Raw genomic sequence first — 20,778 nt, forward strand, 5'->3', positions numbered from 1 at the left:
ATTTGACGTCATGTCGTTGTGAGGCAATCGCACACTGATTTTGCATTCAAAGTTGTAGTTTGTGAGTTTGTATGACTGTTGTTCCTTCAAAATGAGCTCGGATTTGCTCTCGCAGTTGGAACTGAACACGCGAAATAGACGCCAAAGCTTTAATCAGATAATTCAAGATAACTCAGATAGCTATAGATACTTACATATAACTTTAGATCACGGGAGAATGCACGGTTTCTCACTGGGTCTGAGTCCCCGCCTCCTCGACGTCCAACAGCGCGGATACCGTACCTCACGATGGCCGTACAATGCCCGCTGCGCGCTGATGCGCCGAAGACGCGATCGCTGTCGTCCTCGAGGAATCCTGTACTACAGTGGTCGTCTTGCTACTCAAGTCGCCTGGCATCAATGTCCTCAATGCCAGTGGCTTCAAATTCATGGATATATAAAACTGTCGAGAGCTCGGAGGAGCGATCGATGTGGCACTGGCTGCAGGAGGGGAGTTTAGGGCGACACTGCTATCATGAATATTAATGCATGACGGTGATATCAATTGACGTATACGGATCCGAGAGACAGTACCTGAGTGCAATGTTGCTATAGGATCATGAATGCACAGATAGAGCAAGAAGCTGGGGCTGTAGTATGCTGCATATGTAAACATCCCGAGCGTGTGGAGACGAACCAAGCTCATTGCCAGCCGACCGTACCACAACCTGAACGCATACAGTAACAGGACTAGGCAGGATGAGCCAGCTTACTTGAACGGATGCTAGACCCAGATCCATACAGGGCTACAGGGTTTCAGTTGTACGTACAGAGCCGGGGCGAGGGAGAAGAAAGTAGCTGACGAGACAAACTGGTGACGGAGGATACCGCGAACGGTTCCGGGCAGGGAACTTTGGAAGGGTGGCAAGAAGGACGAGCATGGGAACACGTTGACGCGTTTGAGAGTGATGGGGCCAAGAAGGGAGAAGGGCATGCGTGCGTCCGAACGACTCTCGGGATTGAGACGACGCGGGACGGCTGCGCCGACGCATGAGCCGGTCGATGGGGAGATTTTGACGTTGGCAATGGATGAGGCCGGAGAGCAAAGAAACAGAGTGAGGAGAGGTGGTGCGGCAGCCTGGGTGGGCAGAGCCGGAGTAGACGATATCGACGAGTGCGAAAGCGTTCGATCTTCAAGTTGTGACAGTCAGCTACTTGGTGGCGAAGACGCCTATATTCTCCACATATTTGTTGATCCCTGCGATCTCGGTGGGGTGGGCTTCCTCGATGACAAAGCTATCCGCGCCTTCGGTCTCCGGCTTCCGTCCTACACGGTACCATTTCTCCGGGGGGAAGTGAAGCATATCTAGGTCACACCGAGTCCGGTAGTAGCCGAAACCGACCAGTTCGACAGTGGGAAACAAGGTGGCAACATCTCTTGTTATGTTCTCGTGCACAAAATACGTGCTCATCGAGATGGCGACGAGGGGCAGATGCAGTTCTGCGAGCTCCTCGAGCTTACGCAACTATACATGATTATGCGAGAGCCGTTGTGACAGCGGCGAAGACGTCAGTGTATGCGCAATGACTATGGATGAATGCGACTCACGAATTTGTGATTCAAATATGGCGAATTTTGCAGCTGCAGATACCGCAGCTTACGAAGGCCGTTCGAGGCAGCGCGGATGCTTTGAAGCCAGTTATATTGCATGTCCAGGGTGAGGGCAGCAGGTTGCAGGTGTTCGAAGCACTGGAGCGGAAAACCTCTATTAACATCGACTTCGCCTAGGTGTAGAAGATGGACAGGAGTGATCAGGTTCAACCACACGTGGGAGAGCCTTAAAGCTTCAATGCTTGGCCATGCGATCGGCGGCGTCAGGAGGGGACGGGATGAGTGCTGCTGCATCGACAGGACTCGAACTTGTGGGAATGCTCGAGGTAATGAGGTGACAACCTCAGGGGTGTAGTCGTAACTTGTGTGGAGATCCAGCGTGTGTACTTGGTCCCAGATGTCGCTGTCACACGGGGGAAGAATAGTCACCGCCCTCTTGATCCGGAAGACCTTGAGCGTGGCCATGTGCGACCGAAGGCAGGCGAAGTCGAATGAATAGTCGGCGAAGTCCTCCAGCGCAATCTCTTGAAGACCCGACTTCATACGGGCAAGAAGAGATAGAGCTTTCTTGCCGAAGTGCCTCAGCTCGAGGGCCTGAATCCTGTCATGGCTCGCGATGACGTCGAACAATGCGGGGCAGATGTCGAAAAGGGATTCGGCTTGGTACAAGTCTAGCTTTCGCAAATTCGAGGCGTGCCCCAAGACTTCCACCAACAATGGTACATAAGCGACGTCGCCCTTAGACCATGGGTCAATAGCGTCCGAATGCAGTGTGAGCGACTTGATATGGTGTGCATAGACATTGGGGGTTCTCAGGACGAGCGAAGTAAAGGAGACCACGTGGGGCAAGTGCCCCGCAAGTTCTTTCCGCGGCCTCGCCGTGCCCAGCTCTACGACAGAGAGCACGCGCTGCATCGCGAGAGCGTGGGCAGCCCAACTGGCCCTGGCGAGCTGCGCAGCGTCGTGCTGTGTGAGGAACTCGACGATCGGTAGCAAGACGTCTTGAGGAAGTTCGAGTACGTTCATTTGGAGAACAGATTCCACAGCTGAGATGAAGCATCAGTTGGACAGCCGGGTGAATGAGCAAGACGAAGGCCGGTCAGATTGCTAGAAGAGTACTCACAGAGGTTGGCACAGACGGTATTCTACGTGAATTCCAACATGTCTGACCAACGTTGGTCGTGGTCGTGGTCAGAAAGGAGCCGATATCACTGCGCGATCGGACTCATCAAGATCAAGATTGAAACGTTCACACGGCAGGAATCTTCAGCGTTTCCGACCGGCCAAAAGGTGTAGGTGCAAATGAGCGAAAAGACGCCGCACGAGGTTACCTTTTGGCCGTTTTTCAAGGCAAGAGGAAACCTTGACGATTGTCTCTGAAACGAAACAAAAGGTATCCACGGGCGGCGTATTTTGCTCAACTTTTCGCCCGTCTGAACTGCCGGTATCCCTTGCCTTGTCACGGTCAAGAGCTTCCAGTTCGGCTCCACAACAGCTCCTTCATGTCTGTGCACGCGGACTGCGGGATTAGATGGAAGCGCTTGCGCGAGGGGAGCATGGGCGGGTCTGGACCTGTGATTGAGTTGCTGCCCAAGAGGGAGAGCTCTTCGAGCACGGGCATGTCGCATGGAAACGGAACGAGAGGGTGGGAATAGGTGGTTGTGAGGGAGAGTGTGCGTAGCGTCGGGGACACCATGAGAACGAGCTCACTCGCGGCGTTGATGAAGCGCATGTGCAAGGCCTTGCTCCTCTCGAGCTGATCCTGGCTCACGACCGGTCTGTCTGTCTCTCGGGTTCGTGTTCCTAACTTGTGGGCCTGCACGAGTTTGCGACGCAGTAATGCAAGTAACAGATGACGGAAGAGAGGTTTCTGACCATCGGGACGCGTACGGGTGAACGCGAGGAATCCTTCGAGCGATGCGATGGATGAGAGTGTCAATGTGTGGAAGCGGACGCGCGAGGATTGAGCATGAAAGTGTTTGCGGCAGAGGACGAGACTTAGGTCTGTTGCGCCACCAGTGCAAACCAGAGTGAACATGTCATGACATATCTCAGGAAGGATAACCGTGTTCTGCATGGTCGTCGTAGAGTCGTAGGAGAGTTGAAGGGCGCTAACCAGGCCTGGAGTCGCGTTCTGTAAGTAACGTGATCGTGCACTCACGCGAAAGCCACGCGAGCGATACGCAGAGGACGGAGTCGGCCCGCGCTTCTCTCTCCATCCTCGTCCACAAAGCTTGCTACAAATCTTGTTCTCTCATCACGCCCTTATAATATACCGATATCTGCACCTCAAATATTGCCACATAGGGGGGCACAATTTGTCGGAACCTTTCGTTGCCTCGTTGCTGCGGGAAAGGACAGCCGTACATGCTTGAGTCGCCAGCTATATCAGTGCCTCTCCCGCGCAAGGTACTTCGTGCGACCAGACGTCCGCAAGCCACAGCAGATTTTCGATCGTGTGAGTATTCTCCACATCTCTGGCTTCAACAGTATTGAGCAAGGTTCGCAGGCTCACTTACTCACCGTACTTGCTACATACAGTTGTTGAGTCGGCACGTTGGATTGGAACTTCGCGGCATATGGTCTGCATGCCGCAAGTCTGGGTCGCGTTCGGAGCTCCGAACGCTGGACTCTTTTATAGTTCCCGTCGATGTTAGCTGACATAGATGCCGTTCCCGCGGTAGTCAGTATATAGGATGGGGACAGGTCACTGGAGAGACATCCCGAGCCTCACCGCAGTATGGGACGCCTCAACCTCTTGCGTCTGGCAGCACTTGCCTCCCTCTTGAATTTCATAAAAGCAATTCCCGGTATGTCGATACTCAGATCGCCTTTGCACACGCTAACGCTCTCACGATCGGAAGCGGGGCACAAAACATTCGATTACGTTGTCATAGGTATGCTCACTGACCGTGGCTCTCTCATATATTGAGCTCAGGGATCACTTCTAGGTGGTGGGACTGCGGGACTTGTCGTAGCGACAAGGCTGAGTGAAGACCCCGGCACTACCGTAGCTGTGATTGAAGCCGGTCCCCATCACGTCAACGAACCACTGGTTGATACTCCAGGTAGATACGCACCGTCGCGTAGTCGGAGTCATCATTGATATTCAAGTTATCTCTGCTTTAGAATTATTCTCTCGAGCCCTTGGCAACCCTGCATTCGACTGGCGGTTCGTGACCACACCGCAGGTCAATCTCGACAACGCCATCCTTCCGCAGCCCAGAGGGAAGATGCTTGGAGGGTCGAGCGGATTGAACTTCATCGTGTGGGACAGGGCATCGCAGAGGGAGTACGACGCGTGGGAACAGGTGAGTGCTCCCGAAGGTGGCTCGTGCCTGCGACGCGTGTTCGACCGACGGCAGTAGCTGGGCGCAACGGGTTGGAATTGGAACTCGCTGCTTCCGTACTTCAAGAAGTCGGAGACTGTGGCACCACAACTACAGGCGGATATCTTCCCTCAGACCTCACAGCCATCGGAAGCGAACTTCGACGCCTTTCATGGTCGTGCTGGACCTGTACAGGTGAGAGGAAACGGGACGCGCTGTGTGTTGGCAACACATATACTAACAGGTAGTTGGACAGCCGTCGTACAACGTGATATACAGCAACGTTACCATTCCCTACGTTGATGCCATCAACAGCATCGGTGTCCCGACCAACAGCGATCCTGTGAGCCCCTCAGTGAATCCCATAAGGTGGACAGCTGACTTAAGAAATTTTAGTACACGGGGAATGCGACTGGGGTCTACAACACAGAGGTTGCCATCGACCGAGTGAAGAATATCGGAAAGCGTTCCTACGCGGCCAGCACATATTTTAACATGAGCTCGGACAGACCGAACTTGACCGTCTTCCTCAGCACTCAGGTAAGCCTGGCTGGATTCTACAGCATGTTGGATTCGCATAACCTGACTCTCCGTACGGTAGGCCACGAAGATCAACTTCGACCTTGGAGACAGTCTACTGTCTCTCTTCTCGTCGCTCCTCTCATCACTGCTAGGCTTGGGGCAGATGCGGGCATCCAGCGTTGATGTGGTCGCCGTGAATAGCACGGGCACTACGGGCAGGATATTTGCGCGGAAGGAGGTCATTCTCTCTGGAGGTATGTGATTCGTGTCCATATCGCGCCTTGGCTTATGCGCGTCGTGATGGTCAGGTGCTTTTGGTACCCCACACTTACTTGAACTTTCTGGCGAGTGTCGAGGTGGTCAACTCGTTGACGGCATGCTGATGCTTTCGATAGGTATTGGGAACCCGGAGATATTGAGGGAGGCTGGGATTCAGACTTTGATCGATCTCCCGGCCGTCGGCGAAAACTTGCAGGTGAGGTCTCAGCCTAGTCGTCGGTCCTTGAGATACGATCTCCAGACTGGCAGGACCATCCCTCGTTCACGCAAGACTTCGAAGTTAAGAACACGCTCTTCACATATGGTATGCATCTTTCAACCCTTGACATGCTGCTGCGCTCTTACACGCTATTGTCTTTCAGATTTGCTCAGGAACAATGTGACCTTCAATGCCTCGCAGGAGGCCGAATAGTCCGTATTCCTCCTTCCGTCTCACTTCCGCTCGCGATGAATGACACACGTCCTTCAAGTGCTGAGAGTGGAACAGGGTTGCTTGCGAACGTGCAGTTTGTCCTCACGTTTTCCCCGCTCAAGGACCTCATCTCTTCCCAACTGCTGTCGACGGTTCAGGACGATGCGACGAAATTGATTAATGCGCCGGGGACATCGCCTCTCGCTCGAAGGCAACACCGGATTACACGCGACTTTCTGACGGCAGACGATGTGGCGAATGTCGAGTTCATCATGTTCCCTGGAGGAGGAAGGACGAGGGTGGCTCCTGCACCTGGCTCTGCATACATCACGGTGTACACCTGTCTCATGGTATGGATATCTCCACGTCTCCCGTTGGTGTTTATCACTGACGATGGGTGCAGCATCCGTTCAGCCGTGGATCCGTGGTAAATACAGCTAGCTTATCGCACTTTAGCACGTTTCGATCCTGAACATCTTCATTCTGTGTAGCACGTCAACACTAGCGATCCTCTGGCGTCACCGCAGATAGACCCTAGTTACCTCGACAACGACATAGGTGAGGGTGGGCTTATAAGGGTTGATGACTGATCTGCAACTTGCGTATCCTTCTAGATAGACAGCTGGCGCTCCAGGGTGTGAAGCTTGCCCGGACAATCACTCAAACCGAACCACTGAACGCCCTCGTGGTTAGCGACCATTCTCCAGGAGCCAATGTCACCACCGATGCCGACTGGATAGAGTCAGTGACGTTCTTCTGGAAATATCCTCCTGTACTGAAACATCTGCGATTGAATCTCCAGGTTCACGAAGGGATTCCTTACGACGACCTACCATCCCATCGGTACGGCAGCCATGTTACCTAGAGAGCTTGGAGGTGAGGCATAATACCTGATCAGGTGGTACAAACACTGAATGCTTACATGCTTGCAGGTGTCGTTGATCCCCTCACCTTGAAGGTCCACGGCACAGACAACTTGCGCGTCGTCGATGCTTCGCTTATGCCGATGCTCATCGCGACGCATCCCCAATCCACAGTGTATGCGATTGCAGAGAGGGTAAGCACTGTATAGCGTCGGCGAAGGGTCCTGTCTGACGTGCGGCGATGCGACTACAGGCTTCTGATATCATCAGGGGGCGGATTTTCGGATACTGACCGTCGCCCTCGGAGTCGGACAGTACCAGTGGCCAAACAGGGAATCTTGTCGTTGTCATCCTTATCTAAGGAGCATCAGATATATTGTTAAATGCTCACTGGACTGAGCTAGTCTTACCGAGGTGTGAGGTGCTCGATGTGAAGGTACCGTCTCCCTAGAGTCCGCATTTGCCGATGTTTCTTCCGCAGTTATCGGTAGCACAAACCGTACTTTCCAGCATACGAACAAAAGCAACGAACTCCGACTGTTAAGTCCGGAGAAATCTCCCGATAGAGGTATGTTGCGTGTATCGTGTGAGCTCGGAGATAACTATGAATTGACGAATAGAGGCCGCGCGTATGTTGCCCACGACCACAACATCACGTTAGAGGATGGTCACCTCCAACTGACCTTGCTAGAGACTGATGGCCCTTCCTTCAGTCATAGGATCAAATTGAGCGTCATCACAGGTAACGTTTCAGAACCTCCTCCGGAGTCGCAGCCGCCTTCTGACATCACGATGTAGAGCGAAAACAACGACCCTCCCAACTCATATGGGCGTGAGGCTTCAGCTCAAGTCTAATCTTCAGTATCACCGGCCATATTTCAACTGCTTTATGTACTCGTGGCTGGTGAGTGTGGAGAATTGGTGCGTACTCAATCAGGGACTACTTCCGGCTTCCTGCTGATGGGCCAACAGCGCCCGACCGGGCTTTCGCGGGTATCCAAGACTTGCCTGTCCCGAGGGCATAGTCTCTCGATGTCTTATGGCATCCCGCCTAAGACTCGGGACCTGATGCAGACCTGATGTTCCGACCCTGGCCTGGCAGTGAGAACAATCCCCTTCTGTCGGCTAATCATGCCCTTGCTTCATTCCCTCTACCTCCGCTCCACCCGACTTGCACTCTTCATTTCATGTTCCTTTCAAGATGCTGCGCTATTGGTGGAGCTGGTTATACGTCCTATTGACCACTTCATCACTCATTCCTATCGCCTTGGCTGGGGTGGCTACCGCGGACGACACTGATGCTGGCATGTTCTACTCTGGACTATGGGTGCCCGATGGCGATCCCAACACCTTCGGGCACCATGATACCTGGACGAATCAGAGTGGTGCCAGTGTGGCGTTTGACTTTATTGGTGAGTCTCGTAGCCGCAACCTACAGCACCTCTGACTAAGTATATACCCCTCCTTACCACCGGCAGGTACACAGATCCAGGTCTTCGCCACTCGACGTCCGTCAGGGACCTATCTCACCAACGTATCCTTCTCCATCGACGGGGGCCCTTCCACTCTGTGGACCACGAGTGACTTCGTTCCAGAGATCACGTACCAGAATCTTGTCTATACTTCTCCGTCGCTCGCGCCGTCGCAACACCACATCACAATCACGAACTTCGGTGCGATATTCTGGCTGGACTATGTGCAGTTCACAACCGCCGATTCCATCCCTAGTAGTGGTGGAGGAGGAGATGCGAGCTCGACGTTCACGTCCACGTCTAGCACACACAGTCCCTCGACGTCAAGCTCTTCACCCCAGACAAGCAGTTCTCGCTCAACTGCACTCCAGTCGCAGTCACCACCTTCTAGCACAACAACCTCTTCCAGTGCAGGAACCTCGACTACGAACCCGCTGATGGATCAGACGTCCTCGCCCTCGTCCTCGGGGTTGACGTCCAGTTCAGACTCGTCCTCGACGAACTCCTTCACTACCACTTCTGCCCAGTCCTCGACGGGTGACAGTGTCCCAACTGCCTTAGGTGTGCCTGCAAACGCATCGTCGGGATCGTCTTCCCGCACACCGATCATCATTGGGGTAGTGGTAGGGGTAATGGGTTTGATAGCACTGTTGTTCGCGGCCCTGTGGTGGGTCCGCGTGCGGTTGAGACTGCGCGAGCAGCCTCTTCCGAACATGATGTTTGCCACTGCTCCCGGTAAGCAGTCCTCGGATCGCCCGGATTCCTCACGATGAGCTAACCCTGCATCACCATATGGACAGAACTAGGCTTACCTGCATCCCAGCTGTCTAAGGATCGTGCTCCGTTGAGCCCTCCACAGACGCCGCACTCCGGAGTCCCTCTGCTCGGAATGAACGCCCCAAACGCAGGTTCCGCAGACCCAGAAGACCCCCAAGGGGCCCCGGGAGAAAGCACGCTCCAACCCCTTGCGAAGCTCCTGGAAGAGCAGGCCTCCTCTACACGCGTATCAGGCATGAGCCCTAGCCCGAGCCCTGCTGTCCCCGGCGCGCGACGCCCACTTCCCAGCGCGCCCGACTCTCGCCCATCCGGCACCTCTGCTCTGATGGGTGCTCTCACGGACGGAGTTCGTTCCTCCTTCGCGGACTCAACCTTCTCAGGAAGCAACCCTTCCAGCGGGTCGTCAATGGGTCCGAATGTTCGGATGGTGAGATATTCGCGAGATGCTGGGATACGCCTTGCAGGTGGGCCTTTGGGTGAAGCAGATTCCCAAACGTGGACCCCTGTAGAGTACGACGAGGTTGAGACGCTCCCTCCGTCCTATGCGCATATACACGGGCCTTGACATGGAATATCAGCGTACATTGTATTACTGAGACTGTCGACGCTTCAGAGATGGGACTCGGAGATTTATATAATGCTTGGGATTGACTCTGCATGCACACTCGTTTACGTTACTGTATGCTTATCCACTACTCATTAGTTTCGCACCGGATCGTAAGCACCTGTGTACGTTCGTTACTGCGCTATGAACCATTCCGTAAAGCGGGAGCATACAGTGCCATAGAATTGTTACTCCGCTCCGCGGTCCAAGGCTTCTAAAAATGAGGTAATACTTTCGACCTCTTGTCGGGGAACTTCCTCAACGCGCCGAACGGTTTCAGATGGTCTCGAGGTGACTCTGAACCATCTCCGACTTCTGCAGTCCGGTAGAACGTCCGAGTCGGTGAAAGAGCCAATAAATCGTACAGTTGGCAGCATGTTCGCGATTGATGTGGCCGCTTGATCGTCCATCTCGTTGAGGGATGGCTCGAGCCCGCGAATGCGGCCCAAACTAACCGCCACGAGCGGTAGGGTGGATATGCCGTTGAGGGCCTCTGCAAGCTACAGCGGGATTTCAGTCAAAAGCGAAAAACAGAGCAAAAATTAGTTACGCACGAATAGCCCCACACCATCGCGGAACGTGTTGATCCGCGTCATCTCCAGATACCGTACACTTCTGACCTCGGTGGTGAGGCCGTCGAAGAATCCGGGAGGTATACCGCTGATCATGAACGAAAGGACCACCGGTTGGGTACGCCCCAGTATGTTGAGGAGACTCGCTACCGTCTCCGGAGGGGTATGCGGATTCAAGATCAGTCCAGGACCTAACCGAATATATCGGACTGGGGAGGTCAGTGGGAGAAGAGCCGAAATCTCGATGGTGTCGAGGCTCGGCCACTCTACCCACTCGACGGCCGTCGTAGCCTTTCCGGACGGACGGAAGTTGTGGAATCTTCCGATGCGGACATTGGGGAACGCCATTGACATCGTCGAGAGAGGGGGAGCGTAACCTCCGAGCACGAGCGTATGCACATGGGGGAAGACAGAGATCTCGAGCCCCGTTGGTGGGGAGAAGCACCCTTCGAGTGCGAGCATCTCGGCGGTCGCTGCGTGAGGCCTCAGGGCATGGAGGATAGTCTGGATGTGTGTCCCGACACCATGGAGTTCGATCCTTCGCAGGCGGCTCCGCATCCTTGTCAGCATCGCAGCGAAAAGGGGACCAAGCCCGGAGAATTTGACTCGGTCTAGCTGACCAAATCCGCAGAGGACGCTCTCGAAGGAGGGGCATTGTTGGAGAAGAACCTCCACATCGCCTATGTCCACGCTGTGCAGATTGCGGGCATTCCTGAGAGTCTCAGCGAAGAGGTGTCCACCGGAGTAGTCGCGTTGAGAGAAGAGTCGGCCGGGCTGCGGAGGACAGCCGAAAGCGTTAGGATGCATGGTGAGGCTGTGGATACAGGTCGGCCACTTCTCCACATCCGACAGCAGGAACGTCGTCAACATGGAGAGCTGCTGTGAGCCCCTCATGGGAAGGGGGGGTATAGGCCCGAATCGCAGTCCGGGCGGGCGGTTCTCTCCGAGGACTATCGAAGAGAGGATCCGTGGCATGGCAATATCATATGCCCGGCGGCAAGTTTGTACCAGCTGTAACGTATCTTTCCGCGACATCATCTCGAGGATGAGGGACAAGATATCGAATGGGAGGTCCAGGATATGCATGGTCGTGGTCGTGGGACTTCGAATTCGAGCGGCAGGCTGGCAATTGCATGTTGAGCTCCATGATACAGTGATGCAAGTTGATCGAAAGCAAGCAACGAACGAACGTACCTCGTATGAGTACAATAACAGCGAATCCTGTAGGTTCTGACAGTGACCAAGGTGCTTGCTGAACGAGTGGTTGCTGAGAACACTTCGCTTTTGGATTGAAGAGGCAGTGGCAGTGGCACGGAAGTCCGCGTGACTTCAGCGACGTTCCCGCAACACCGCTGATTCAAGTTGAAGGGGTACAGATACTAAAGCACAAGGAAATGGGAGTCGGATTCCCGTTCAGGATCGCATGGTGAGAGTTGTCTATCAAATACGAGCCCAAATCCTGAATAGTAATAATATGGCGGCAGGAGCTTCAGCTTAAGCGGCCTATCGGGAAATCTCAATCAAGCCGTTCCTGGTGTCCTTGACACAGTAACGTCGGCAGATACACAACCTTCTTGGATTGAATTGCACGAGATATGGTTAGCAGGGAAGGAGACGTCGACCGGGTGCGAAGAGATATCGTGAGACGACAAACACCACTGTAAGTACGTCCAATATCAATAGGATAAACATCGCAGACCACACAGTCAGTCCATGCACCACCTCGTTCAGACGTTGGCTAAAAACGGGGCTTAGCATGCATCAAGTTGCATGCCTGAGGAGACGCAGTGCTACAGTTCGAACCCTCTTCTACACCCACCCGCGCAACCTCGCCACCGTCGTCATCACCCCATCCTCCTTCTCTCCTGGCGCGATTGCCTCCCTGAGCTTCTGCCGCCCATCAAAGTCATCGACGTCGACCCACTCTCTCCATTTCTCCAGGTCGGGCGACTCGACGTTCAGAGCCATCACGATGTTCGACAGGTAGCCCAAGTCAGACGCGAGCTGGGCAGCGCCGGCCGGTGTAAGCTTGCTGACGTGCGGTAGGACGTCCGATGTCAAGTGTGAAACGAGCGATAGTCCTAAGGAGGAGAGCCATGCGGCAGACACTGCCTCGGGGGAAAGGGTGGGAGGGACAGCCGCCGAGGCCCCGCCTGTGGCCACCGAAGTTGCCTTGAGGGACAGGGATGGAGATCGACGGCTGTGCGAGATGCCAGACGATGATAGAGTTGCGTCAGGAATTGGTTCTGCCAGACCGCGCAGGAACTCGGTGCTGATGAATGGAAGGGTCTCCAGCGAAAACGCGAGGGCATCATCGTCTGCATAGACTTCGAACAAGCGTGGAAGGTTGAGCAAACCTTCAGCGACGTGCTGCATGGTGTTGCTCGGTGACAGCGAGAACGTCGGGACTTGGACCTCGCTGATGGCGCTGCCACTGGTGGCACCGCGTTTCGCCTTTGGGTCGCCCGGAGTTGCCCACAACGACGATGACGCGTAGGAGGCAAGATACTTGTGCAGCGGTGACAAGATCGTGTCTTGCAGTGACTGCTGGCAAGTTCTGGCAAGGTCAGAGATGGCACTGCGAGCGCTGAGTAGGAGGGGCGCAGCAGGAACAAGGGAACCCATGGGGAAGGCGTGGGGTGACCGACGAGGATCGGGCGTAGGGGGCGTCGGCGCCAAAAACACGTCGCTCCTTGACCCTGCTTGTGGACCAGATGGTTCCGGGTCAATCTTGTTCAACAGCTCTTGCAGCTCACTTGAGTTCAGGCTGGACTGCATGAGTAGCTGAAGCTTCCCTCTGTTGGCGCCGGACATGAACACGCCGGCAGGATCGCTGCGCTGCTGACGCAGAGATGTTGACATCTGGATGAGACTGGACCGTAGCTTTGACTCGAACATGACCATGCGATCGAGGAACGTACGGACGGCTTCGAGGAAATGGAGCAGCGCCTGGATGTCTGCCCAGTCGTCCGCAGTGTAATCGAGGTCGGAGAGGTCCTCGCCTGATGCAGACGCGGTCAAGGACTGGCCAGTCTGACCACTCCGCCGTGAGCTGATCTCCGCCTTAGAAGCTTCAGCGAATGCGGCGAAAAGACGGTCGACGGATTGTACGAGGCCCAACGCGCCATACCCATGCGTAAACGCTGTACATCGCGTGATAGCCTCTTCCGCGACCCCAAAGATATCGACCGCCCGTTCTCGTAACAGACGTGCATGGTCGACCCGACCCCGAGTCTCGACTGACAAAGCGCTCTTCAGGGCATCTTCCACAAGACGTGTCTCCAGCGCCGCGTAGTCAATTTGGAAGTCGACGAACGGCTCGAAGAGCTCCTGGTCCCAGTCGAGCGTAGGAGGGGCTAGTGCGCCGGTCCCACTGATGGACGCACGATGTGACCCCACACGCCGAGACATCGACAACGACATCCGGGCGGAAGACCGGCGGCGCAAGTGCGCACCAGGTGGCTTCTCGCCATCGCCGGAGATAGGTGCAGCATAGCTAACTTTCTCCATGATCTTGTCCGTGGCCACCGCGAAGTCCTCGGTCGCACGATAGGCGGCGATCAGTTGCGGTAAGGCTATGGCACCATAATGCGTGGACAACGCCTCAAGTCTCTGCGAGAAGGATGGCTGGAGTGCTGACAATGTTGAGGTGATGAGAGCGGAGAGGGTCGGTCGGGGGTCAGGGAAGATGGCAGGAACAGACGTTCGCTCGGTCTGGAGGATGGCGATGAAGGCAGAGTAGAAAGAGGGGAGGTAGGTCGCGAATGTAAGGGACGATGGTTCAATAGGCGATCCCAGGTCACAGTCGCGCAACTGAGCACGTTGCCACTCCTCGACGAGGGGACCGCGTCGCGAACCGTAGTAGTAGTTGCGGAACTCTGACTCGCGCTGGATGTTCCTAAAAATGGAGAAGTAGTTGCGACACACCGCGACGTCTTGCGAGTTGACCGCGGCGACGAGGGCGGAGCTGAGAGCGGCCTCGAGTTGGTTCTGCAAGCTCACCATGAGGGTTCGCCTGCTCTCATACTCCGGGGTATTCTCGAAGACAACCATGCTCTTGGAAGCCTCAGAAAGGCGTTCCGCAGCCTTCTCGTAGTTCTTCTCCCCGAGCAGAGACGTGACATCGCTCTCCAGGGTACTCCAGCTCTCCGCCTCGCGTAGCACCTCTCGCGTGGCCTCCATGTTCCGCTTCACAGTGTCCAGGTAATGCAGCTTCTCCAGCGCTGCATCTGTCTCCGCGCCAACGGAGGACTTCGACTTCGTCTCCACGGTGTGTAGGATGCCTTGGAGTGACACCGCACTCTCGCGCATGAAGTGGAGGTCGTACGTGAGTCGAGACGCACCGCGGGAAATGTCCTCGATCAATCGGTCGACCTCAGCAGAGGTATCCTCTGAGGCTATCTCCAGTGTCCCAACGAGATGCGAGACGCGACGGTCTAGCTCGGTGAGCGCAGCCGACCGCTCAGTGTCCGTGGGTTCTTCTGACACCCCAAGGATGTCGTTAATCCAGGAGACGACATCTTCCTGCTCCTCGAGGGTCTTCAACGTTTCGGAGGAAGATGCTAACGTAGGCGAGGCTTCGTCGACATTCACGGACGTGCCGTTTGGTGGTTTCCTGGATTGGGACGTTCAGGATTTCAATAGCGAAACATGGAGCTAACAACCTTCTGCTCACGGTGCCGCAGTGTTCGTGGTCATGAATAGTGTTCCAAGGGTATGTTCAATACATTGAGTATGTGTAGTGCGACGGCGTCGACGATGTTTGAGACGATGTGGAGGCTCGGGAGAAATATCGGTGAAGGCGTGTGACCCTGTTAATTGAGTGGGTTCCCACGACTACAAACACATCAGTCAGTACCGTCACAAAAGGCGTGACTTGCCCAGATTTTTGCTTGCTGAGCATCGGCAGGGTAAGCAGTCTCTATCCTCTCCTCCCCACCATCACCATGGCCAGCACGTATGTCCGGGTATCATTCTTGCAGCGGGGAGTATGATGCTGACGGCGGCGCAGTGCACCAAAAACGTCCTGGGCGGACGACGTCGATGAGAATGAGCTCGGTGAGACAAGTTCTGCTACCGGTCTGTCAGGGTATTTATTCGGAGACTCCCTTTCCAGAGCAGCCCAAGGTTGAAGACTTTGTCGATGAGAATGGCGTCCGTACCACCATTGAGTACACCATCAACGATGAGGGGAAGAAAGTGAAGGTGCGTAGTACGATTCACTGAGGTCACCTCGGACATCCTCTATAGCAGGCTTCCATGTGCAGATCACGCGCAAGATCAAGCGAGTGCTGCAGAAGGCAGTTGTAGATCACACTGTCGCGGAGCGGAAGACATGGGCGAAGTTTGGTCAGGAGAAGGGGAACAAGCCTGGACCCGATCGTGCTACAACAACGGTTGGAGAGAATGTCTGGCTCAAGCTGAGCCCTGGTAACAAGGTATGTAGCCTTTGCCCTGGCATCACGGTACAGAGTGCCAATATCTTCCCATCACCAAGGCTGCCGCGAAGGAAGAGTCCCAGGAGCAGACCGTCAAGGCCAACCTTGCGAAGGCCGGTGCGGGCAAGGTCGTCTGTCGTCTGTGTAAAGGCGATCATTTCACCGCAAAATGTCCCTACAAGGACTCATTGTCGGGTCTGGATGGTGCCGGTACGTGCAACTTGTCGTCGTCATGTCTGCAGAGCCTAACTCGCAGGGTTAGATACGCCCCCGACTGGCTTGGACGACACGGGCACTCCAGCGGAGCCCGCCGCCGCAGCCCCAGCTGCAAGTACCGGTGGCAAATACGTACCTCCATCGATGCGTGGTGGAGGTCGTGGGCCTGGAGAGTCGATGGGGCGACCCGGCGGTTCGCGCGACGACCTACCCACACTGCGTGTCACGAACATCTCCGAAGATACCCAGGAGAACGACCTCCGCGAGCTGTTCGGCGCCTTTGGCCGCGTTGCTCGTGTGTACGTTGGTCGCGACCGCGAGACGGGAGCAGGCAAGGGCTTCGCATTCGTCAGCTTCGAGGACAAGGCGGTTGCACAGCGGGCGATGGAGAAGATGCACGGTCGTGGATATGACAACCTTATCCTCAACATCCAGTGGTCACGTACGTCCTCTTCTATATCTCGGAGATGTTTGGGCATTGATCCCATTCGCTACAGAACCGCGGGAACAGCGGTGATTTGCACGAGGTGCCTGTCTTGCGTGTTGTATGTTGTATCAATACATGCTATCTTGCTCTGGGATTTGGAAGCGGTCGCATGGGATGATTTGCTTGCATCGAGGTAAGTGTTGGACATATCGCCATCATATGTCGTGCAACATTGACTATGAGATGGAACACTCCAGTCGGTGTTCGGTTTCCAAGATGCGGTTCTTCGAGACTCAACTCACTGTCAGGCACGTCATTGCTATTCACAAGCTCCATTAGATCCCGGCGATTCGAGGTTGCGTTCAGGGTCGGAAGGCGCACGAGCAAGCTAGTGGCTCCGAAGCCGCGTCTACATAGTCGTCCCGTGAATCACGGATAGGGAGTCGTTGCCTCTCCGGTCGGCGTGGCATTAGCTTTCACGTAGCTCGAGAACACTGGGTGGGTGTACACTGCACATTGATACATATGTTGCAACGTTGCCGCAGCGCTAGCTGACATGGCTTCTCCGATTTCCCTCTGCATCGTCGAAGTGGCATATCAATGCGAAGTCGTCTGCTTCTGACTTCTTGCCTCCATGCCTGCAAGATTTCTGTGTGGGACTCCGGGGTGCTTCTCCCATCGATGAACATAGCTCCCGAGTTCGACTGATTAGCAGCAACCAGTCTCTACCTCTACAATAGATCTGGGCCTGCTCTGATCTCTCCACCCACCGTTCAAGTCCGGTGCGATGCATCTCCAAGCCAAAGGGAGAGCCTAACAATGCTCCAGTGCTGCATATATCATCGGAGGAAGACACACCAGTGAGTTACCGGCACGCGTTAACTGCCTTCTCCCAAGCTAACCATGACACTTGCAGGGAAGCCCCGTCTCCGTGTTCTCGGGCGGGGTTTCTCCGCCTCTACTCGTCAAATCGGCACGTGTGTCCTGCCCTTCCTCAGCGCATCGTCTCGGAGACAACGCGAAGCGCAGTGTCGAGTGTGCTTATGCCGGACGTATTGGTCGTCTTTGTGGCGTCCGATTCGCTGCGGCCTGCGGGCCCTGGGCGGTCCTTCGCTCTCTTCCTGGTAGCAGCGGTTGCGGATGACGTCCGCCGTTCGTTTCGATTTCGAGATGTTTGAACGGCACTGCAACGGACCGCAACGTTACTGCCCCGTACACCCCGATCCGCTCAGATCCCGCTCGCTAGCCGTTAGCGTTGCTTTGTTGCGCCCGGAATGGCAGGGTGGAGACGATGCTGGTGCGAGGCTACTGATTGGCATGCATGTTCACAGGACAGGGTATAAGGTGCTAAGGTGCAGATCTGTGTCCCCGCACGCCCGCCGCTACTGCTTCTCGCACGTCCACTCCTCGGTTCATGGCAGGATCGCTGTTCCAAAACTCGTACTATGTCGCGAACATCATCAACGCCATCCTCTACGGTGAGCTTTCAGCCTCAATGCGCCGCTCGCCTCGAGTACCTTCCCTGGTCTACGTCCACGCCACTCACCGCACTTCTCCTCAGGCGTCGTCCTCGTCCTCTACTACATGATACTCCGGCAGATTTTCGCGATCTCGAAGCGCACGTCGACGGACACGTTCCTGACATGCTTCTGCACTGCGCTCGTGCTCCTGAACACGGTCTACTGGACGACGCAGGTGTACTTTGGGCAGATGATGTGGATCGTGCACGCGGACTACCCTGGCGGGAGCGACGCGTACTGGGACAGGTACTCGTCGGTGTGGTACCAGACGTGGGGGATCGCGGCGTGTGTATTGAGTAACTTGATGAGCGATGCACTACTGGTGAGTTTTCTCTTTACTCGTATCGTCTTGGATGGAGACTGACGTGCTGTAGACCTACCGGTGTTTCGTGATCTGGAACAGTAGGCGGGTCATCGCCTTACCTGCAGTGATATGGGTTGCCTCTCTCCGTACGTCGCAATCTACCTTGTCCACTCCACAACTTCTCACTATCTAACCTCCGCCTAGTCTTCTCTGTCGGTGTGCTCTACGGCTCCGGCAAGCCCAACGGCGACTACTTCGCAGGGATCGCGACCATCTTCGTCACCGCATACACCGCGTCGACCATCGCCTTCAACGTCGTCGTCACCGCGCTCATCTGCGGCCGCATCATCCACATCGGGCGCCGCATGCGCGCGTCGTACCCCGACCCCGCGGACGCGGCGGTATACACGGGCGCGGCGGCGATCGTCGTCGAGTCCGCGCTGCCTTTCACGGTGTTCAGCGTGGTGTATCTGGTGACGTATGCGATGGGCTCGGACGTGGCCAATGCGTTTTCGTTCTATGCGATGTTCACGGTGCGTTGTGTCCCTCATTGTATTTGTGTATGTATAGGCATACAGGCAGAGCTGACCGGTGCTGGATAGTGCATCTCACCGCTCATGATTATCCTCCGTGTCCTCTCAAGGCGGGCGTGGACGCGGGAATCCGGCACGCTGTTCACGACTACGATCAGCTACCGCGGACAGGCGGACTACTTGACCACCGATGCCGGTGCAGGCACCCCAGTCGAGCTGGTCGAGAAAACGTCCACTGGACCAGCAGATGCAAAACCTCCTGACATTTCCTACATACCCGCTGATTCTACGGCGGGTGTGGCGGACGTTGGGAGACTGCCTGTGTAAGCTATAGGCCTTGCTTCTGTCCAGACGGTGATGGCTATCGCATTTGTATTCTTGTATCAGCATTCAGGGCGTTTTGTTGTACTCTAGCAGATAGTACTTAATGATGCACTTCACGACCAAGAGCCATGCCTATCAGTGTCTGTGACTCTTGAGGCCATCGGCCCGATGGTCTCGGCCTTCTCAAGCCAATCCCGGGACCGTGTTCACCCGACCTTAGCATTGAACTCCGTCGGTCTCGCAGACCTCCGAGTAACCGCTTCTCTAGACCTTGGACGCTCCTAGACACGTACAGCACAGGCTCCAAAAACACGGCACTTCCGTCGGTGGCATCCATTGAGATCTAAACATACCTACCTACTCCTCCTGAACCACGACAGCTACAAGACTCAGGGGACCCTGGCGGCCAGTACAGGGGACAACCGCGTACACTCAGGGGGTCCCATGATCGTTCTCGTGAAGAACTGCAATATCGCGGAACCAAGCAATCAAGCTCAAGCTTTCCACGGATGAAATAGTGAGTATGTAGAGTACTGTGTTTTCGAGCACAGGAGGATCGATCTCAGACGTTGACTGTTAGGGATGCGCGGCGTACTGTACATGTCAGAAATCTACCAAACCTGCATGACCGACTCTATCAATGATGGACAACATCTGCATATGACCACCTTTGCCCTTCCTCTTCACAGAAACAACGTGCAGGCCAGACAGAAGAGCACTCACCCGATGGACGCTAAGATGAACGCTAGACCGATATGGGCTGACAGCGGAGCCAGTACTGAACGCCTTCGGTTAATCTCATTGGATGATTTGCAGGAGGGGTTCCTCCCTTGGCAGGTCTGAAGAATCCAAGCCGCAAGATCGCGGCCAGGTAGAGCCTCGATTGGGTCCGGAGGGAGAGGAGGCTGTCCGAGATAGACGGGGGAGTGCAAGGAACGGTACGGAATGTGGCTAGGCGGGGGGCGGAAGCAACGAGACCGCATGTGTTTCGGCGAGGGCGCGAGAGGAGAAATGTTGGGAAGGTGAGCATGATGAGTAGGCTGGGAGAGACGACGAGGAAGAAGTCGGGACTGCGAGGCGGGACAAGGGGCAAAGAGGAGGCTCGAGCGGGTCTCGAACCGGGGGCCCCAGACGCCCGCGTGAGATCGGGATCTTGCGTACCATACTCGGTGCCCTTCGCAGAGTCGCATATAAGAGCACCCGCCGACGTCCATGGCGACCTCTTCGACTCCCCCGCCGACCACAACGTCCTCGCCGCCAGTCTGCTCGCCCGTGCATCCTCTCCTGCGCCCTCTCTCGCCCTCCCCGCGCCATTACTTGCCGGCTAATACCCGTAGATTGCCGAAAGCGGGGTAGCCAGTCACACGGACACCTTCCCCACTCGAGCCTGATTTCCACTCCGTCTTCTCTCTCCTCCTGCAGCGTCTGGTATGCTTCCACACCTCTTGCTTTGACGTCCATCTGACCCTCGCACGACCAAGGCCTCTCCGCATCATTAGCCTCTGCGCCCTCACTGCATCTCTTCTCGCTGATCGGCGAGCACACAGCTACGCGAACCCTCCCACGTTCTCGTTTAATCCAGTGCCATATATACC

The 20,778-nt window shown here is 55.5% G+C and overlaps 9 protein-coding genes across 9 annotated transcripts; 4 read left to right on the forward strand and 5 right to left on the reverse strand.

The window, feature by feature from the left end:
• Nucleotides 1-1,190: 1,190 nt before the first annotated feature.
• L226DRAFT_567431 (uncharacterized protein) lies at nucleotides 1,191-2,617 on the reverse strand (the record flags this gene model as incomplete). The annotated part of the gene is made up of 2 exons (XM_067684029.1): nucleotides 1,191-1,505; nucleotides 1,589-2,617. The coding sequence occupies 2 exons, from the start codon at nucleotides 2,615-2,617 to the stop codon at nucleotides 1,191-1,193; spliced, it is 1,344 nt and encodes a 447-aa protein (XP_067539852.1).
• A 439-nt stretch (nucleotides 2,618-3,056) lies between these two features.
• L226DRAFT_609778 (uncharacterized protein) lies at nucleotides 3,057-3,668 on the reverse strand (the record flags this gene model as incomplete). Its single annotated transcript, XM_067686085.1, has 1 exon — nucleotides 3,057-3,668. One exon carries the CDS (start codon nucleotides 3,666-3,668, stop codon nucleotides 3,057-3,059), a length of 612 nt encoding a protein of 203 aa, XP_067539853.1.
• A 464-nt stretch (nucleotides 3,669-4,132) lies between these two features.
• L226DRAFT_609779 (alcohol oxidase) lies at nucleotides 4,133-7,345 on the forward strand. Its single transcript, XM_067686086.1, has 19 exons — nucleotides 4,133-4,401; nucleotides 4,456-4,488; nucleotides 4,543-4,659; nucleotides 4,721-4,902; nucleotides 4,960-5,115; nucleotides 5,177-5,263; nucleotides 5,317-5,460; nucleotides 5,522-5,696; nucleotides 5,751-5,786; nucleotides 5,838-5,917; nucleotides 5,971-6,025; nucleotides 6,084-6,132; nucleotides 6,192-6,483; nucleotides 6,537-6,560; nucleotides 6,625-6,691; nucleotides 6,748-6,874; nucleotides 6,936-7,009; nucleotides 7,066-7,190; nucleotides 7,250-7,345. The coding sequence occupies exons 1-19, from the start codon at nucleotides 4,332-4,334 to the stop codon at nucleotides 7,286-7,288; spliced, it is 1,932 nt and encodes a 643-aa protein (XP_067539854.1). The 5' UTR covers nucleotides 4,133-4,331; the 3' UTR covers nucleotides 7,289-7,345.
• An 852-nt stretch (nucleotides 7,346-8,197) lies between these two features.
• L226DRAFT_609780 (uncharacterized protein) lies at nucleotides 8,198-9,967 on the forward strand (the record flags this gene model as incomplete). Its single annotated transcript, XM_067686087.1, has 3 exons — nucleotides 8,198-8,408; nucleotides 8,475-9,203; nucleotides 9,269-9,967. 3 exons carry the CDS (start codon nucleotides 8,198-8,200, stop codon nucleotides 9,808-9,810), a joined length of 1,482 nt encoding a protein of 493 aa, XP_067539855.1. The 3' UTR covers nucleotides 9,811-9,967.
• L226DRAFT_531102 (uncharacterized protein) lies at nucleotides 9,858-11,833 on the reverse strand. Its single transcript, XM_067680009.1, has 3 exons — nucleotides 11,616-11,833; nucleotides 10,404-11,543; nucleotides 9,858-10,349 (listed from the first exon to the last, which is right to left on the reverse strand). Exons 2-3 carry the CDS (start codon nucleotides 11,505-11,507, stop codon nucleotides 10,038-10,040), a joined length of 1,416 nt encoding a protein of 471 aa, XP_067539856.1. The 5' UTR covers nucleotides 11,508-11,543; nucleotides 11,616-11,833; the 3' UTR covers nucleotides 9,858-10,037.
• A 141-nt stretch (nucleotides 11,834-11,974) lies between these two features.
• L226DRAFT_557919 (uncharacterized protein) lies at nucleotides 11,975-15,191 on the reverse strand. The gene is made up of 2 exons (XM_067683208.1): nucleotides 15,097-15,191; nucleotides 11,975-15,036 (listed from the first exon to the last, which is right to left on the reverse strand). The coding sequence occupies exons 1-2, from the start codon at nucleotides 15,117-15,119 to the stop codon at nucleotides 12,231-12,233; spliced, it is 2,829 nt and encodes a 942-aa protein (XP_067539857.1). The 5' UTR covers nucleotides 15,120-15,191; the 3' UTR covers nucleotides 11,975-12,230.
• Nucleotides 15,192-15,367: 176 nt separating this feature from the next.
• L226DRAFT_520265 (translation initiation factor 3, RNA-binding subunit) lies at nucleotides 15,368-16,592 on the forward strand (the record flags this gene model as incomplete). Its single annotated transcript, XM_067678626.1, has 7 exons — nucleotides 15,368-15,378; nucleotides 15,433-15,500; nucleotides 15,538-15,626; nucleotides 15,689-15,859; nucleotides 15,919-16,069; nucleotides 16,116-16,517; nucleotides 16,573-16,592. 7 exons carry the CDS (start codon nucleotides 15,368-15,370, stop codon nucleotides 16,590-16,592), a joined length of 912 nt encoding a protein of 303 aa, XP_067539858.1.
• An 887-nt stretch (nucleotides 16,593-17,479) lies between these two features.
• L226DRAFT_531106 (uncharacterized protein) lies at nucleotides 17,480-19,305 on the forward strand. Its single transcript, XM_067680010.1, has 5 exons — nucleotides 17,480-17,980; nucleotides 18,064-18,344; nucleotides 18,397-18,472; nucleotides 18,531-18,859; nucleotides 18,929-19,305. The coding sequence occupies exons 1-5, from the start codon at nucleotides 17,917-17,919 to the stop codon at nucleotides 19,184-19,186; spliced, it is 1,008 nt and encodes a 335-aa protein (XP_067539859.1). The 5' UTR covers nucleotides 17,480-17,916; the 3' UTR covers nucleotides 19,187-19,305.
• Nucleotides 19,306-19,437: 132 nt separating this feature from the next.
• L226DRAFT_531107 (uncharacterized protein) lies at nucleotides 19,438-20,769 on the reverse strand. Its single transcript, XM_067680011.1, has 2 exons — nucleotides 19,764-20,769; nucleotides 19,438-19,704 (listed from the first exon to the last, which is right to left on the reverse strand). The coding sequence occupies exon 1, from the start codon at nucleotides 20,395-20,397 to the stop codon at nucleotides 19,903-19,905; it is 495 nt and encodes a 164-aa protein (XP_067539860.1). The 5' UTR covers nucleotides 20,398-20,769; the 3' UTR covers nucleotides 19,438-19,704; nucleotides 19,764-19,902.
• Between the last annotated feature and the right edge of the window lie 9 nt (nucleotides 20,770-20,778).

This window comes from Lentinus tigrinus (genome assembly GCF_003813185.1).
Source record: "Lentinus tigrinus ALCF2SS1-7 unplaced genomic scaffold L226scaffold_4, whole genome shotgun sequence".
In the NCBI taxonomy this organism is placed as follows: Eukaryota; Fungi; Basidiomycota; class Agaricomycetes; order Polyporales; family Polyporaceae; genus Lentinus; species Lentinus tigrinus.

What these genes read in the sequence shown, in the direction of transcription:
- L226DRAFT_609779 (XM_067686086.1), top strand. Translation starts at nt 4,332, where the DNA reads ATGGGACGCCTCAACCTCTTGCGTCTGGCAGCACTTGCCTCCCTCTTG. An exon ending in GAACACGCTCTTCACATATG is followed by an intron (nt 6,026 to 6,083) that starts GTATGCATCTTT and finishes ATTGTCTTTCAG; the next exon opens with ATTTGCTCAGGAACAATGTG. An exon ending in CGGTGTACACCTGTCTCATG is followed by an intron (nt 6,484 to 6,536) that starts GTATGGATATCT and finishes CGATGGGTGCAG; the next exon opens with CATCCGTTCAGCCGTGGATC.
- L226DRAFT_531102 (XM_067680009.1), bottom strand. Translation starts at nt 11,507, where the DNA reads ATGCATATCCTGGACCTCCCATTCGATATCTTGTCCCTCATCCTCGAG. An exon ending in GCGATGGTGTGGGGCTATTC is followed by an intron (nt 10,350 to 10,403) that starts GTGCGTAACTAA and finishes ATCCCGCTGTAG; the next exon opens with CTTGCAGAGGCCCTCAACGG.
- L226DRAFT_557919 (XM_067683208.1), bottom strand. Translation starts at nt 15,119, where the DNA reads ATGACCACGAACACTGCGGCACC. An exon ending in ACCACGAACACTGCGGCACC is followed by an intron (nt 15,037 to 15,096) that starts GTGAGCAGAAGG and finishes GTCCCAATCCAG; the next exon opens with GAAACCACCAAACGGCACGT.
- L226DRAFT_531106 (XM_067680010.1), top strand. Translation starts at nt 17,917, where the DNA reads ATGGCAGGATCGCTGTTCCAAAACTCGTACTATGTCGCGAACATCATC. An exon ending in CATCAACGCCATCCTCTACG is followed by an intron (nt 17,981 to 18,063) that starts GTGAGCTTTCAG and finishes ACTTCTCCTCAG; the next exon opens with GCGTCGTCCTCGTCCTCTAC. An exon ending in GATATGGGTTGCCTCTCTCC is followed by an intron (nt 18,473 to 18,530) that starts GTACGTCGCAAT and finishes ACCTCCGCCTAG; the next exon opens with TCTTCTCTGTCGGTGTGCTC.
- L226DRAFT_531107 (XM_067680011.1), bottom strand. Translation starts at nt 20,397, where the DNA reads ATGGACGTCGGCGGGTGCTCTTATATGCGACTCTGCGAAGGGCACCGA.